This window comes from Artibeus jamaicensis, unplaced genomic scaffold, assembly GCF_021234435.1.
Source record: "Artibeus jamaicensis isolate MK-2021 breed Jamaican fruit bat unplaced genomic scaffold, CSHL_Jam_final contig_484, whole genome shotgun sequence".
NCBI classification, from domain to species: Eukaryota; Metazoa; Chordata; class Mammalia; order Chiroptera; family Phyllostomidae; genus Artibeus; species Artibeus jamaicensis.
Genome location: NW_026521859.1, coordinates 8012978 through 8030093, shown reverse-complemented (window position 1 = coordinate 8030093; position 17116 = coordinate 8012978). Strand labels below are relative to the sequence as shown.

The 17116-nt window shown below is 40.8% G+C and overlaps 1 protein-coding gene and 1 non-coding gene across 4 annotated transcripts in view; one reads left to right on the top strand and one right to left on the bottom strand.

Annotated features, from left to right (window-relative positions):
* Positions 1–3579: 3579 nt before the first annotated feature.
* LOC119047225 (small nucleolar RNA SNORD56) lies at positions 3580–3650 on the top strand. The gene has a single exon (XR_005082106.1). It is a non-coding gene; the product is annotated as a small nucleolar RNA SNORD56 (small nucleolar RNA).
* A 4860-nt stretch (positions 3651–8510) lies between these two features.
* Positions 8511–17116, bottom strand: part of ADGRF1 (adhesion G protein-coupled receptor F1) — a 48043-nt gene continuing 39437 nt past the window's right edge. For all 3 annotated transcript variants that reach the window (XM_037142552.2, XM_037142551.2, XM_037142556.2), the window contains one exon: positions 8511–9784. In XM_037142552.2, the coding sequence (XP_036998447.2) occupies positions 9702–9784 (83 nt within the window). In that variant the 3' untranslated portion in view covers positions 8511–9701. The remainder of the gene's footprint in view (positions 9785–17116) is intronic.

Here is a 17116-nt window from a genome sequence, read left to right as displayed (position 1 = left end):
TAATTTAATAAAAGGAAATGATCAAAGATACATACAGATGTGCATACTCTATGTTACTGTATTATTTACATTATAAAAATTTAAATAATTTGCCTTATTTTTTCATCCTATGAGCCATACTTTAACACATTTAAGCATGTTTAATACTTATTATGAATAATGTACACTTAACGTAGATTGTTCTTTATTCTACAAAATGCTATATTTTATTTAAAAGTCATTTACAACTGAGAATAAAGGGAAATTAATTAATGCTCCTGTGACGCTGATGCCCACTGCAGAGCTTGGAGATTTGCAAGGATACCCTTGGGTTTGATAATTCACTGGAAATACTCAGAGAGCTCACTGAAAACTTTTATACTGTTAATTATCATTTATGAAATGAAAGAACGCAAGTTAAAATGGGGCGAGGGAAGATACGCATAGGGCAGAGTCCCAGAAAATTCTAGATGTGGAGCATTCGTTGTCCTTAACTAGCAGAGTCATGGGTAACACGAAGTCCCCTGGCAACAATGTGTGACAATATGCACAGAGTATCACCGACCTGAGAAGGCTACCGGTTCTTGGGTGTCCAGATTTGTACTGGGGTTCAATCACACAGACCCGGTTGGCTGCCCGTGTGCCTGTATGTCACATCGTACACCCCTCTGGAGGTAGAGGAGATGCTGTGTGGCCCAAAGCCCCTCCGTCAATCCCATCGTCTGACTGTCTAGTGTGGCACAAGACGCTAAGGTAAATAAAGACACTTTATCAGGCAGGATGTCCCAAAAGCCAAGAGAGTAACCTCCCAGTAGCCAAAGGCAAGGGCCAAACTTCTTTGAGTAAGATTAATCATTTACTACAGAGCTCCCCAAGTGAGAGATTGGTTAAATATATTTACTACAATACAATGATGGAAGAACATGCAGCTCATTAAAATTGTTTTGAAACTGACTTATGTCATGGGAAAATTTGTTCAATAGAACAAAGTTTTATCTATCTTTTTAAAATTATGAGTGTGTGCATGTGTGTGTGACATCTTTTAGCTAACAATATATTTACGTTCTTCTGCTTTAATGATGTTCTTAATTGTCCAGATTATTTTCCATGAAGTGCACTTTTTTATTCTCTTATTCAGGTTCTGCATTTTCTTACAGAATAACAGAGGCTTCTCCTTCCTTCCTATTACCTAATCGCCAAAGCAGGCCTTGTAGTGAGGTTTAACATCAAATAATTAAAATTCACCTTTGAAAGTCAGTTGTAGAAAGAATAGTTTCTCAGTAAGAATCTTCTTGTATCTCTGCTTATTAAATGTATTCTTCCTTTCCTAATTTCACTGAATAAACTTAATAGAGTTTGTGCTAGAAAGAGTAGAAATAGGGCCATACAGATGAGTGAGCCATGTGGTCTTATACTCAGAGCACTGGGAATCTGGTGACAGAAAGAAACATGTAAAGGGTAAGCTACCATATATGACAAAAGTGTCCTCTCACCCATGAAGATCCAAAGTGCTCCAGCATGTTCCTACCTAGAAACTTATAAAATCAATAGAGAGTTTTATTCTAGCTGGAGCCATAGGATAGAGCATTCACCACAGAACTCTCCTTCCTCCTTGGGTCCTTCCGGGCCACAGAGAGATCCCAGGGTGTGGTACTAGGATTCGGACTCGGGCATCTGTCTGTCATCTTATGGATTCAGAATCCCAATTATCTTTTTTTCTTCTATTTACTTCGGAATTTGACCACTTGCTCCCTTTTCAACTCTCATACTCAAAAGGCCCATTACATTGCTATTCAAGACATTAGGATATCAGGACAGACATTCCAACGTTTCCACACTTAAACTTTAGTGATTTTGCAGTATTTACCTGGAACCATTTCTGGCTTTGCCAATAGTCGTAAAGCAAAATGAACAAGGCCAAAATAAAACATGATCTTGTTTCCATCAAAATAAATGATTGATTGATTGAATGAAATAAATTATAAATATTTTAAATATATACAGGTATATACACAAAGTGGAAAACACTAACATCAGAAAAAAATTATAAAAGCACAGAAACAAAATCAGCCACATATCTCAGGAAAATAAAATGTTACCCCCCCCCATCCCCTTGGACACTGAATCTCTCTCAACCCCCAATGTTCTTTGGTCCTGGGACCCATAAAAGTTGACTTTGGCTTCATTTTAATGACATTCACAGCTGCTCTGTATAACGTATAAGTCAGATGTTGTTGATGCAGCTTTAAGTATTTTCTCAAGTTCTCCATAAGTCAGCATTGTTATTACTAAGTGAAAAAACAAACCCCACCTTTTTGCTCCATTCAAAGCTCAGGGGCGTGGAGGAGATCCGTCTATCTTCAAGTGAGGCAGTGTACACACATGCAGGTCTACAGACCAAACAACCACCAAGAAGAAAATGCATTTTATTTTGGCTTATCCTAAACGGCTTGGAAAACAATGGAGAGAAGTGAGAAGGGGAAATACCAAAAAGCTACTTGAAGTGCTCATTAGTCTGTTTAAAAGAAAAACAGGGAGACTGTGAGTGGCTCTGGATCATGGTGTGTTGAACTCTATGCATGGTCTGTCCAGAAGGTATCCAGTCATGTAATATGAAAAAGAGAAACCTTCATTGAAAAGGAAGTAGGACAATGATGCCTCCGTTCTCTTCAAAGTAGGCACCTTGGGACCTCACACAGTTCTCCCAGTCACCATCAGCTGCCCTGTCGTATTTTCCTGAATCTCATCAAGGATCTGAAGTCTCTTCCTTTTCAAAGGTGATTTTAGTTTTGGGAAAAGCCAGGAGTCACAGTAGGCTGAGAGTCACCTGGGTGATTTGATGTTTTGCCAAAAAACACTGGACGAGGCCTGATTCACGAACAGGCACATTATTGTGATGAAGCTGCCAATCACCAGTTGCCCATAGCTGCAGCCTTCTGAATTATCTGAATAGTTTCTGCAGAGGACTTTTCAAGCTTAATGCAAAATTTGATGCAGATTTTTTGCTCTACTTTCTCATTCATTTTGAGTGTGACATCCACACGGTATACATGCTCACTCTGCAGGGTCTACTGCCCTCACTGACTAGTACAGTGAAGTTGTCACTGTTCACACATGCACACTTCAGTCTATTCCCCTTGGCTGCCAGATTATACTGATGTCACACAAATATTCTCATTATATTAACAATGGCTGGTCTTATTCTGGACAGATCACATACAAAATCATATTAAATGAATGGGCCTTAGTGTCCCCATTGCCTCCAACCACACTTTCTCTATCCCACCCAGAGCTACTTTTATCTTACACCAGAAGTACAAGTGAATGATGTAGAAGGCAAAATTGTGTTGAGCAGAGTCATACCCATGTTTCAAGTTGCATGAAGAGGAAAATGTTTGTTAACAACTGATGACTTAGAAGTAGTTCGCAAATTAATTGGTAACTTTTAAGAAAATACAGGTTAATCTTCTGGTGGTTTCTTCTTCACATTTTCAACAACTGGATGATCAACTGAATCTTTTTTAGCTTTTACTCAGTCGTCTAGCCCTCCTGTGGACAATTTTAAAATAATATAAGAATTCCCTAAAATATTGCAGAGCTCTACAATGATGGTAACAGTTTTTGTCAACAGCAGTTCACCTAGAGAGTGTTGAGACTTTGGGTCTGAGTGAAAAAAAATATTACAGAGCTGAACTTTCCTCTCATAAACCAAAGTTAGTACACACCACACACACTAATGGGTGCACGTCTACACACATATATCCACACAAGCAATTTATAATAACTGAAGCCAAGAATTACAACATGTAATTTTTAATATCAAAATTATTGATCATTTTTAGTCTTTCTTGGTTCATTTAAGAGAAAATGAACCCCTCAAGGACATATGTTGTGTTTTCAACTTTCTTTCCATCCTCCACAGCACCATGTTGTTTTGGACATAATAATAACTCAGAGCACATTAAATGTGCTCTGGCTCACTGGGAGGCACCAAACAGATTTTTGTTTGGTAGGTGAATGAATCTTGGAAAGGCCCCATGTGAGACCCAGGCTCATACACTTCCCGGCTGAACCATTTCAGAGATCTGCCGAGCTAATGCTATATTTAGAAGGCAAAATTGTGTTGAGCAGAGCCATATCCATGTTTCAAGTTGCATGAAGAAGAAAATGTTTGTTAACAACTGATGACTTAGAAGTAGTTCGCAAATTAATTGGTAACTTTTAAGAAAGTTTCTTTGTTTTCCTGAATAAGTTGGTCTCCAGTGGTGTTTGCTGAAAATACAAGCCCATTTCCCCATTAGCGTAAAGGTGAAAGAACTCAAGGAATGTTTTCTTCCCTTCAGAAGTGTGTGAGGGCAATGTGCTTTTCTAAGCCCAGCCTCTCCCTGCCCAGGCCGAGAGACGTGAAGTGTGATCGCTCATTCCAAAGTTTGCATGACTACCAGTGTTAAAGGTCACAAATGTGTTCAGCCCTTTACAAACAAGCCAGGTATTTATTTTTCCTGCCTCATCTGTGCACTCTGAAGATGACTAGGTGTGGTAGAGTTTATTGTGCATAATGGCCTCAAATCTAGTCAAACCCTTGATTTAGTTTCAACTAAAACAAAGAAAGGAACTGTCCCAGGAATTATAGTACATATTCAGGAGGAGAAAATGTTCCAACTAAGAAAAAAATGGAATGAGTCGAGATGTCATTTCATATGATGAAAATAAAAAGCAGCGTATGTTCTATTCTTTATCCCATAATTAGGGGTAACTGTGATATTTAAGTTTTTTCTGAAAGTGGCACTTTTCTCTCATGCTTTCCAGCCCTTCCATCTTGAAGTTTTACTTCAGACAAGTAAAATAAACTAAAGAGATTCTCCTCAGTACATATCTCTTTTTCCCTTATGTGTTCTCAAAAGCTCTTCAGGAAAAAAGGAAGCTCAATGTCCTTCCGAAAGTAATTCTTACTGTCTGCACTTTGTTTTCCTTCTAGGAATATAAAACTCTTTGTAATTTCTCCACGATGTGCCTTCAGTAACAATAGAAATATAATTTTTTTCTCTCAATTTTTACTTTTTTCCTCTCAATTTTTACTTTTTTTCTTCCTTTCACGCCCTCATGCTTTGCAACATCCAATAAAAGTTTTGTTTCTTTTAACTTGTTTGTTTATTGGATAGGTCTTTCCTCCCCCCCCCCCCACGTACCCTGCAGATGCACTGAGAATGAAAATGGCGGATTTCTTAGCAGCCTCTCTGTAATCTGACTTTTGACTTGAGTGTGGTAGAAAGAACAACAGTTATCTTCCCATTCAAGAAATTCAGCCTGGAAGCCTGGTTTCCTGAGGGTGTGTACTCACATTTTTAGGAAGTTGTTTGATGTTCCTGACATTTTTGTCTGTCCATAGATTGTGGGAGTCAAGGTTGGGAAAGCCAAGATGGGAGCCTATGATGCCTGAAATAGCTACACCACCTGTGAAGGACATAGGCAGACCCAATAGACCTGTCAACCATGAACTCCATAACCTGTATTTTAGTGGCTAAATAATGCCATTTCCTGGTAGGGCTAAGTTAACAGGTGGAGAGGAAGAAATTAGAGTACTGTGATAGATACCAGGAGGCATCTTGGTAATCCCTCCCCCACCAGCCTTTCAGTGATTCTTGGATCTTGAGCTGTTTTGGGAGCAGGAATAACATGGGCTTTGGAGTGAGAAACACCTGGTTTTACTCACTTTTGTTTCTTTCAAGGTAAACTTGGCCTCTGTTTCCACCTCAGTAGAACTGAGAGGGTAATTATAATAAAAAGACTCAGTGACATCCTCTGTGTAAAGAATCTAGTACTGAGGCCTGTAGCTGAGACACAGAAGATCTGTGATAAAAGGCTTGTTGAACCTAAAAGGCATTGGTTTTCAATAAGATGTGCCTTGAGTAGACTCTTCCTGAACAAGATAGAGATAATAAACATGAGCATTTAGTCAGTTGTGGCACAAGGAAAAGATTACTGTAACTACCCCAACATTTAACCAAGAACCAGGACTGTGTCTTAAAGTCAAAAGTGATGTATACAGATGCTAACTCCTAGACTCCTTGCTACTATCCCTCCTCCTGGGAAAGTTGTAAGATAACTAAGCCTATGTAGGAACCACATATTATGTGGTACTTATATTTATCAGGAAGAAGCCTTTGCAAAGACAGAGCTGAAATTCAGTAGTGAAGTCTCGCCTCTTGGCCGTAGAAGGTGCTGATCCCTACAGCAAAGTGCAGATAATGTCAGATTCTGAACATAGTTTCTCATTTGCCCATATCTGTGCTGTGTATTTTTACATGTGAGGCTGCTTCGACTGTCTGCACTGAAGGGAGAATCCCAGACTTAATGCTGAGATTTAGGACTTTCCAGCCATACTGAGCTGGCAGGGAGGTGGGGGCAGAGAGTATGTGTATGCAGAATTAACTCTGATCTAGCGACCTTCAGGACCACCTTCAGCGTCTTCTGAATATTGGCTATGATGACAGTATCAGAAGCTTTGAGAGATGTGTGAATTTTTTGAGAAAATAGAATTCATCCAGACCCACTTGTGTGTGTGTGTATAGAAGTCGGGCTGTAAACAAGGCAGTTTTTATTTTGAAAATTAGGTGTAATGCACTAAAGTTTTGAGTTCCTGCAGTTCATACCTGGTTCAATCTCAGAAAAAATTTCCAAATTTCTTTTGTAAATTTTTGAAATAAACATCAAATATAGGTTTACAAGGGAGAGTACATACATGTATAAAGTGGGTCCCATTTATGTGGAAAGACAATGTCTTGAAAGATATATTTTAAATGTTTAATGAAGATTATTTATTGAGAGAGGGAAACTGAGGAGATGAAAGTATAACAAATAGGGAATTTTTATTTCCTATCTTATATACTTTTATGTTTATAATACAATAAAAGTGAAAAGTAACAATAGCTAAGATATACTGAGCACATACTATGTTCTAGGAATTTTTCCCCATGCACTATTTTATTTAATTTTCACAACAACCCTGTGGGCAGAAACCATCAGTCTCAATTTCACCATTGAGGACATGGAAGCCTTGGAGGAACTCAGTCACTTGCCAGAGGAATTAGACAAACTGTCAGGGCTGCCACGCAAGTGTGGGGTCCAGATTCTACACGTCTGGCCACTCTACTAAACTTCCTCAAATGAATAAATAAATAAAACTTAAAGTTCCTTCCTGAGAAACAAAGAGTCAGTCTCACGACCTCATAGTCACACCTCCTATACCTCTTGTGCTTCTACTTGGAATGTAAACTTTGGCTCATTCAAACACTCAATCAAATGTATATTACAGGACTCCACAAGCCCTCCCAGCAGCTGCAAGGCCAGGATGAGGAAATGTAAACACGCGGGTGGAGGGGCCGGAGAGGGAGGAAGACCGCCCGGAAAAAGACATCTCAGGCAGGGCGCTGGCCTTCCTTAAAGTAAAAAAACAAAAGGCAGAGGAAGAGAGGGGCCAGAAAGGGATTAAAATTTAGGCACCTGAGAGTCCTGTACAGTTGGAAATGCCCTGGGTAGATGATATAGCAACGTTTTTTGATATACTTTAAAGTCCATTTTATATTAATAGGGAAAAAAACAAAAGTTTCTTTTGGTGTGTCACTGATCGGTATTTCGCCTGGGCTATTTTTCTTTCTGTTTGTCAAGTGTCCTTAAACTTTTCTATAGGATAGTGATCAAAAAAAGAAAAGAAGTACATTAAAGTGTTCCTTTCTCCTTCAGAGCCCTTTATAGTCATTCCCTAACCTTTTAACAGGCATTTCCTAAGCCACCTGGATAAAATAGCCCAATACGTTCTGCTTCATTCAACTCCCTGACACATGAACCTTCATACTCCTGAAAATGTGGGTGTCTTTTCCCACTGAAAAAGAGGAAGAGAAAAGAAACAACTTTGAACACCTATAAAATTCAGGCACTAAACAAGCTGCTCTATTTACTTCTCCATTTGAGCCTCCCAACGAGCCTGCAAGGTGATTGTCATCATTCTTTCACAAATTGAGGGGAAAACATAGCCCCTCCGAGGTGGTCAGTAGCAGAACTGACATTTGAACCCTTGTCTGTGGCCCCTGAAGACTGCATGTTTCCACCAAAAATGTCCTACAGAATTCATGCCTCATTATTAACATTGTGAATATTATTATTGGCCACCATTTGTTGGATGCTTACCAGGCAGTATGCTAGGAATATTTGGGCTTCTCTCATGTTCTCCCAACAATGACTTTGTAAGCAGCTCTTACCTTTGCTGGCAGATGAAGTGACTAAGGCTTGGTAATGCAGCCAGCTGAACACATTTAGCAAGTGTTGGAGCCGAGGCCTCAAACCCGTTTTCTTAGCAGTTACACTGCCCGGAATACTCACCCAGCTTTGAACACTTCTCTGAACACTTTGAACCTTCCCATAGACTTTCTTGGTTCCTGAGGCTTACAGAAGTGTTGACAATAGAAAATGAAATGAAAAAACTCCTCACTCCCACCCCTCTTTACCCTCCCACAGAAGGGCAGGCCCCAAGGCCTGCGAGCTGAATTCCCCACCCTCAATCTGGACCGGCCCCTCTCTGAGTTCTCCAAGTCAGTGGTTTCCCAAATGTGAGCACGCATTAGAGTGGCAATTTTCAAGCATTTTCATCTCATGGCACACATAAGCTAATTTTTGTCGATCTGAGAAAAAATATATATAAATAATTTTGATTCATTCACATTGGATGGCTATTATTGTGTTGGCTGTTGTTTTTTTATTTGACAATCTAAGGGAAAAGGGGTCAGTGCCCCTGACTAAACAGTCAGGAACTGCATATTTTAAAAATTCTTCCTGGCCGGGAAGTTCAGTTGGTTAGAGCATCATCCTGATATGCCAAAGTTTCAGGTTCAATCCCCAGTCAGGGCACATACAAGAATCAACCAATTAATGCATAAATAAATGGAACAACAAATCATTCTCTCTCTCTCTCTCTCTCTCTCAGATCAATAGAAATACATAAACAAAGTCTGGCAGCACACTGATTGAAAATCACTGCATCAGAGTCACCTGGAGGGCTTGTTGAAATGAATCCCTGGGCCTCACTCACTCCTGCGTTTCTGATCTAGGAGGTCTGGCTTGGGGCCCGAGAACTGGCATTTCTAACAAGTTCCATGTCAGGCTGACACTGCTGGTTGGGGGTGGGGGATACCCTTAGAGAATGTTGGCCTTACTCTAAGAGAAAGCAGGGCATGAGCACCTCATGTGGTGCCGAGTGGACTATGTTAAACAATTATCAACATGGATTCTGGGAGTGATTCCATGAATGCAACCGTTTTATTTCTCTTTAAATTGATGGGGAAAGGAGCTGTTTAATATTTTCCTCAATCAGGTGAAATAGAGAACAGATGGGGCTGGCTTCCCTGCCCAGCTGACTTCAGAAAAACAAAATCTCACTATCACCAGTGCCAGGAGAAGCTTTCATTCCATAAAGCATTGTCCTTGGCAGTGCCCAGCTCATGTTGTCATGGAATTCCCAGCTGCCTTGCCCATGCCCTCTTGGGCAGCATGGCTAAGATCTAAGAACCAGGAAACTTATCCATAAAAGCAATATGTCTTTTGGCAACACATCACACTGGGGTGCTCCTTGGCTCTGGTTTCAAGCATCAGATCAGAATTCCAAAGGGGTGTTGCCTCCCATCTGGCTGGCATCAATGTAGCTGTTGGCAATGCTTTATCTATGATTCCTACCCAGCAAGATAAGGTCTTGCCAAATCTACTTGGGCTGGTACTCTTTGGTGATAAATTTCTCTTCTCCCAGGGTGTTTACCTATGAAGAGACACAGAATCGGAGAAAGTCAGGTCTGGAAGAGATCTCCGAGTTTATCTAATGAATGCAGGTCTGTGGCTTTGCTGATGGGAAACTGAGAAGCAGAGGAATGACTGAAGCAAGGCAGAGGCCAGGCTGCCCAAGGACTCCATCCTGGAGAGAACCCTCCACATTGGTGCCACAGGAGGCCATTAAGGCACACGGGTTAGGATTAAGCCAGCTGAAATGCAGACCAGTGCTGGGAAAATTTGTGGTAATCAGTGAACAATGGGGCTCATATAATGGGGGCCGAGGAGCAAACTGCAAGCAGCCCTGATCCTTCCTGACCACCTTTGATGAGCCACTAAATCTCTGCCTTACATGCAGTCACAGGTCTATGTTTTTCGCACTGTTCTCTTCATTCCTAAAACCTTGGGTACAAAAAAGGATCCCTGAAGAGTTTCGGTAACTCAACCGTTGAAGTGGCTCATGTCTGACGCAACTGTATAACATTTGCCAAGTTATTTCCTCTGAAAGGAAGAGATGAATCTTAAAAAAAAAAAACTTCCAGAGTGCTCCCAACCTATTTAGCACCACGTAGTTGGATTAACTGGCTTTCTGGCAGGTGAGAATTCTGTACTAACCATGGCTAATTCCTGCTTTGCTTAGAAACAGCCCTTTCTGCTCACCTGCACCCTGGGCATAAATAACCCAGGAAACGGAGGTCTTATCTGCTGTTCTGAAACAGCTATTATGGTCTTAACTCCCTAATCTTTCTTACTACACAAAACACAGCAGGAACACTGTAAATTGTTCCTAATTACTGCCGTTGGATTAAAATGCGTTTCAAACCGCCAAATTCCCTAGTGGGTCTCAGGTGTGTTTCAGCTGGCAGCAATTTGCCTGGGACTTATTTCTTGGTCAGAGGCTGCCCCCTGAAGTTCGATAAAGGGAAGTACAGCAGAGTCCTGCTGCCTTCTGAACGAAAGGTAATTGTCTTTCATTTAAGAATCATTCAAGAAGGAGCTACTACCTTTTGCAACAACATGGATGGAACTGGAAAGCATTATGCTGAGTGAAATAGGCCAGGCATTGAAGGACAAATACCATATGATCTCACCTTTGACAGGAAGCTAAAGAATAAAACAAACAAGCAAACAGAATAAAAACAAAGACACTGAAATAGAGAACAAGTGGGCAGCGACCAGAGGGGAGAGGGAAGGGAACTTAAGGGGAAAATGGGGGAGGGATTTTGAGGAACAAGTATGAAAGACACAGAGATGAGGACTGGGGGGGGGGGGGATGGGAGGGAGGGGGGGAGACCGGGCGGGGGGGGTGGGGTGGGATGGGAGAAATAGATAAAAAAAATGTACTTGAAAAGTAAATAAAATTTAATATTTAAAAAAACATTAAAAAAAAAGAATCATTCTAAAGAAAACAGATTTGGGGCTGTTGTGGAAATCTGTGTCAGTATGAAAAACATTTTAGGTGCTACCAAATGATTATGTTTTATTTGTTTTGGAAGCATGAGAAAAACGTGAAATTAATCTCTCTAGAATAGCTCTAGAAGAGCTTATCAGATATAAGGCCAGGCAAAAGTCTAAACCAGATTCCATTCTATTGTGAAACATTGCAACAGTGAGATTTCTTACTCTGAGTTCCTATTATTCCTATGTCAATGATCTTCACATTTCAAATTGAGATGGGCAGGTCAGGTACCTGACCTCTCCTGACCCTCAGCAGTATTTAACTGAGGTTCTATGCTGAAATCCTCCCTAAAAGGTTCTTCTTAGCATCTAGGACAGCACGTTCTCCTAGTTTCCAACCTGCTTCATGGGCTGCTCCTTCTCATTCCCCTCTACGGGATCCTCCTCCTCTTCCTACCTCATGATGACTGGGAGCCCTGATTCAGTGCTTGGAGCCCCTTCTCTCCCTGTGTCCAATACATGAAATCTAGTCCCATGGCTTTAAGCACCACCTTTTCCATCTAGAAGCTCAACTGGGGAAGAATTCACATACAGCTCATTCAGAATATTGGCAGAACTCTATTTTTTTTTTCAGTCGTGGGATTGAGAACCTTGGATTTTTGCTAACTATTGGTTAGAGTTCTCCCTGAGACCCACGACACCACCTAGGCTTCCCTGCCACATGGGATTTTCCGACATGGCCACTTATGACATTACAGCTGCAAGAGGAGTCGCTTGCTCCAGCCTGCTCTGAAGACAGCCTTGTGTAAGGTAATCAGGGGAGCAATATCCCATAACTCTTGTCATAGTCTATTGTAAGGATTGCGATAACCCTAAGAGTGTATCTCTAGCCCAGATCTTCCCTTGACCAGTAGATTAGCGTACCCAGTGGCTACCTGACATCTCAAACTGGAGCTCTCAGGGGCCTGTTAAAGACCTGAAGCAGCTACCTGGGGCCACAGAAGCTCAGAGGGCATTGCAGCTTCCAAGTGCAAGCAAATGAATCAAGGGGACTTCCAACTTTAGGATATCCCATGCTCTCTCCAATCTATACCCATATGAGCACACACATGCACCCACAGACACACATGTTTACTTATACTTAACCAGTTACATGAATATGATTTTTAGAGTCAAATAATTCTATAATTCCCTTCTTCTCAGAGATGATATCTTTTGACTCATTTAGTTTATTCTTTTGATATTTATTTCTGTATTGCTAAACAATATGATCACAATGCTACTTCTTGGCTTCTCAGTTTTGATTTCCAAAAACAAAGAATGAAGATTTAGACCTCTTTTGCCATCCCATAAAGTATACTTCCTATTCTCCACTTTCCCAACATATCATTTGGTTATATCAAAGTCATTTTACATTATTGGTACACTGTATACTCCATTCAGAGCTGAGCAACGTGGGATGTTTCATTGCTTTCTCTTTTCTGCACATTTTGTTTCTGTTAATCTAACACTTTTTAATTTTTTTCTTGGATTTTTGTGTTCTTATCAAAAATTCCTCTCCAACCCACCCCAGGTTTGTAAAGCTCTTTAAACAGCACTCAAATACATTACATACCCGATCTTTTTCATCTTCTGAAGCAATCTCATCTGCAGGTCCAGTCTGGACCCTCCCCATAGCTGTTTTGTGGATAGCAACTCATTGTACTCCCATCCTGTAGGTTCCCCCAGCTCTCTCTGCTATTATGTCTTTTGTTTTGGGGACCCAAGCCTTCCTCTTTCTGGGTTATTGCCGCTTCCGGTGGAATTTATTCCCCAAGATCTTTTGGGAAATAACTCATTGGAAGAAAACTTATCAAGAATTTTTGTCTGACAATATCTTGATTCTTCTTCACACTTAATTGCTTCTAGGTGGCCACCATTTTTTTTTGTAATATTTTGAAGGCATCCCCCACTGTTATCTAGCTTACACAATTACTGTGAAAAGTTCTGATAATATTCTGATTTTGACTCTTTATGTAAAACCTATTTTTTCTTTCTGATAATTTTTGGGTTTTCTTTTCTTATGCCATGCCCTGAAATTTTACAATGATGTTGTCTTAGTTAGTTTAGACTGTTATAAAAAACCACCATAGACTGGGTGCCTTATAAATAGATATTTATTTCTCACAATTCTGGAGGCTGCAAGTTCAAGACCGCAGTGTCAGCATGGTGAGTGTTCTCTTCAGAGAAGCAGACTGCCGCCTTCCTGCTGTGTCCTCACATGTCAGAAGGGGCTAGGGACCTCTGCAGGGTCTCATTTATAAGAGAATCAATCCCATTCATGAGGGCTTCACCCTCATGACCTAAGTACTTGCCAAAGACTTCACCTACTACCAGTCCATAAAATCCTGACCATGGGGGTCAGAATTTTAGCATATCAATGTGGGGGGACACAAATATTCAGATTATAACTGTCTATTTTCATCTATCATCCCCTTGACTGTGGCCAGGACCTGTGACTTACTTCTAACAATAGAAGTTGACAAAAGTTACAGTGTATTACTCCCCCAATCACCTTACATTATACAAGACTCCCTTAAAAGCAGCCTGTAGTAAGAGATTCTTCTTGCAGGCTTAATGGCATAAATGGTCGTGTTGAAGAATCCTATGTGACGGGGAAGTGTAGGTGGCTTCGAGGGTCTCAGGGTAATCTCTAACCAATAGTTAGCAAAAATCCAAGTTTCCCATTCCCACTACTGCAAGGAAATGAGTTCTGCCAACAACCTGAATGAGCTGGAATTCCATTCTTTCCCAGTTGAGCTTCCAGATGAAAATGCAGCCTGAAGAGCACAGTGATTACAGTCTTGTGAGATCCTGAGCAAAGGACTCAATTAGCCGTGTCTGGATTTCCGATCCATGGAAACCATACAATAATAAATGCGTGTTGTTTTAAGCAGCTAAGTTTATTGTAATTTTTTAACACATGAATGTTTTAACACACTACTAAATGTTTTTTTATTACTTTCTTTTTTTGTTAATACTTTGGGAGGAGTCTGAAGTGAATACAGGTGTAATCAGTGGGTTAGAAAACATAGCATGTTGTATGTGATCAAACACATGTTTATCTTGACTGTCATCATTTGTATAAAATTTATTCAATGTGGAGAGCCAGATCTATTCTAGCTATGAGACAAATGTGCTCAGGTAATAGTAGTATTTTGGTCAATTTAAATACTAACATGTTCTCAGTTTGATAATTAGGATATCCAATCTCATGTAAACATGAAAACTAGAAATAATTTAACATTAAATTTCTCTTCTCCCCCAACTGAGTCCTGCTTTGGGTTGGCTGCTCACAATATCACATCTCCACTTGCTGGTGGACATTTTTGCTTAGCTTTTTCCCTCTCCTTCCATCCCATCTTGGGAACTGAGGTTTTGACCTCCCTACCCCCAAATCCAGGGAAAGGAGGTATGTCTTATGGAATGTAACCTTCATATGGTGTCAGGGCTCTGGATAATAACTGGATAACAAAAGAGGCTTTATTTAAGAACTCCTCAGAAATTCCCGTATCCCTGAACTCTCTCACCTGCAATTCCTTTAACAAATGCAAATTCATCTGTATTCTAAGTGGTCACTTGTGACTCCTTCTTTATCCCCTAATCTCATTTCTCCTATAGCTTCTTGCTTCTAAGATCTTTTCATTACTTTGGATGGCCTTATTAGACAGTACCCAAAACAGCCATGTATTGTCTCTCTCTTGCTTGTCTCCCCATGGTCAATGGGAAACACACACACACACGTTTGCTCTGACAAACTCTAAGCATGTAGGTGGGTCTCAGCACAGAGCCCATTCAGGGATCTACCTGTAGATCTGTGGCCACTGTTCCAGGCAAGAATCAGACCCCAGTCAGCCATGCACCCTAACTGTTGTTGTCCCTCAGAAGGCTAAGACATCGTCTCTTACTGGGCTTAAGGTCAGAAGACAAGCATCCCTCCTTATCTCACTTTTGGGATAGATGGAATTAGGAGACTCACAAATAAGTTTTCTATAAGGAAATTCTTCTCATAAAATTCCATTTTGACTTACATGTCTTTGTAGAGTATGGAACCCACTGGTCCCTATTTAATTACTTGGAACACTTTACTTTGGCACTTCATGTGTGCTGCTTCTTGGTGCCTCATGGAACCTTACATTTTAATTTACTGTTTGCACACTTATTCAATCCACTACCATTAACTAGAAGTTCCCTTGCTCTCTTTATTTGCACTTTATGAAGGCTGTTCAGGGCAAGAGGTTATCAGATACTCTTAAGTTTCTGTAATAGCCCATTCAGAAATATGTCTTATGTCCTATTTGAACATGTGTGCTAACGTTCAATGTTTTCATGGAATTTAATCCAGGTACACTGCCCTGAGTAGGATGTGCTGTGACAGAGAGCATGGACTGATTAGCAAATGTTTGGCACAAATCCACATGCTCTGCCCCCTTCCTCCTGTTTGGGCATCATGAAAAGGCATCTATAGCTCCTCCTTCTTGTCAGTAGAAGAAGGGTGAAAGTATGTGGGACAGGAACCGTCTAACCTTCATGGGCTTACTCTTACTAACAGCTGGCATTCACATGTGACTACTCTAGCCTGACTGTTGACTGTGGGCTCATCCTGATGAAGAGACTGAAAGGAAGCTACTCAGAACCATTCTGATGCCATGAGAACTGGGAGCTTTAGAAATACCTGGGATCAGTACTCTTGGCATGAGCATTGGCCTTTCCATGATAGGTAGGCATGGGAGTGAAAATTCCCCAAGGTCAGCCTGTAAACAGCAACTGTGGATGTGTGAGAGCCAGAACAAGAGAGGGAGGTCAAGGTGAATGGGCCCAGTCAAGGCTGCCACAAACGATGGTGCAGATTATGGCCTGGACTGCTTTAGGTGGGACCACTTGTTGTGCAAAGTGTAAGAATGGCATCCTCTTGAATGCACAGTCCGAGAGACCATATGCAGTAGTCCTGGAAAACTGTAGTCACTGTCCCTGAGAGAGTATCCTTCACCATTCCCTTAGAAACCTCAAGAAATAACTGGGAGGACACGTTGAAAGACCGTAATTTCAATTAAACAGGCAAGCATGCATTCTAGCTACTTGTTATGAACTGAATCTTGTCCCTGCATAACTGATATGTTGAAGCCCTAACTTCCAATGTTACTGTATTTGGAGATAGTGCAATTATGGAGGTAATCAAGGTTAAATGAGATCATAGGGTGAGGCCCTCATCTTATAGAATTGGTGTCCTTATAAGAAGAGGAAGGGACACCAGAAAGCTCTATTTGAATGTGAACTGAAAAGAGGCCATGTTAGGACATCTGAGACTGGATGAGTGTCTCACAGAAAACTACCCTAACAGCACCTTGATCTTGGACTTCTAACCTCCAGAACTGTGATGAGATAAATTTCTCTTTAAACTGCACAGTCTGTGGTATTCTGTTATGGAAGTCCAAGGTAACCAATACACTACTATAGATAGCCCTTAATACTGCACATGACTTCACAGGCTACTGAGGTTTAGGACACCAGGACTTCATGTAAAAAGACTGACTAGGTGATGCTGAGATCCCTTACAGACCAGAGAGTCTAGGATCCTAATTACAATTAAATAAATAATGCAATTTTTTTCTAGCCTGACTTACATTACCCTCTTCTTATTGTAATTTCACATCCATAACTATTATCCCAGCATAGCCACTTCCCTCCATCTCACCCTCCCCACATCATGTAAGCTCTCTGTGCTTAGTTTTTGCAGCTGTAAAATAATATCCCTCACCACACAAACTTATTGTGACAATTAAATCAATTAACATATGCTAGCCCTGGCTAGGTGACTCAGTCTGTTGGAGAATCATCATGATATGCCCAGGTTGCAGGTTTAATTCCCATTCAAAGCACATACAAG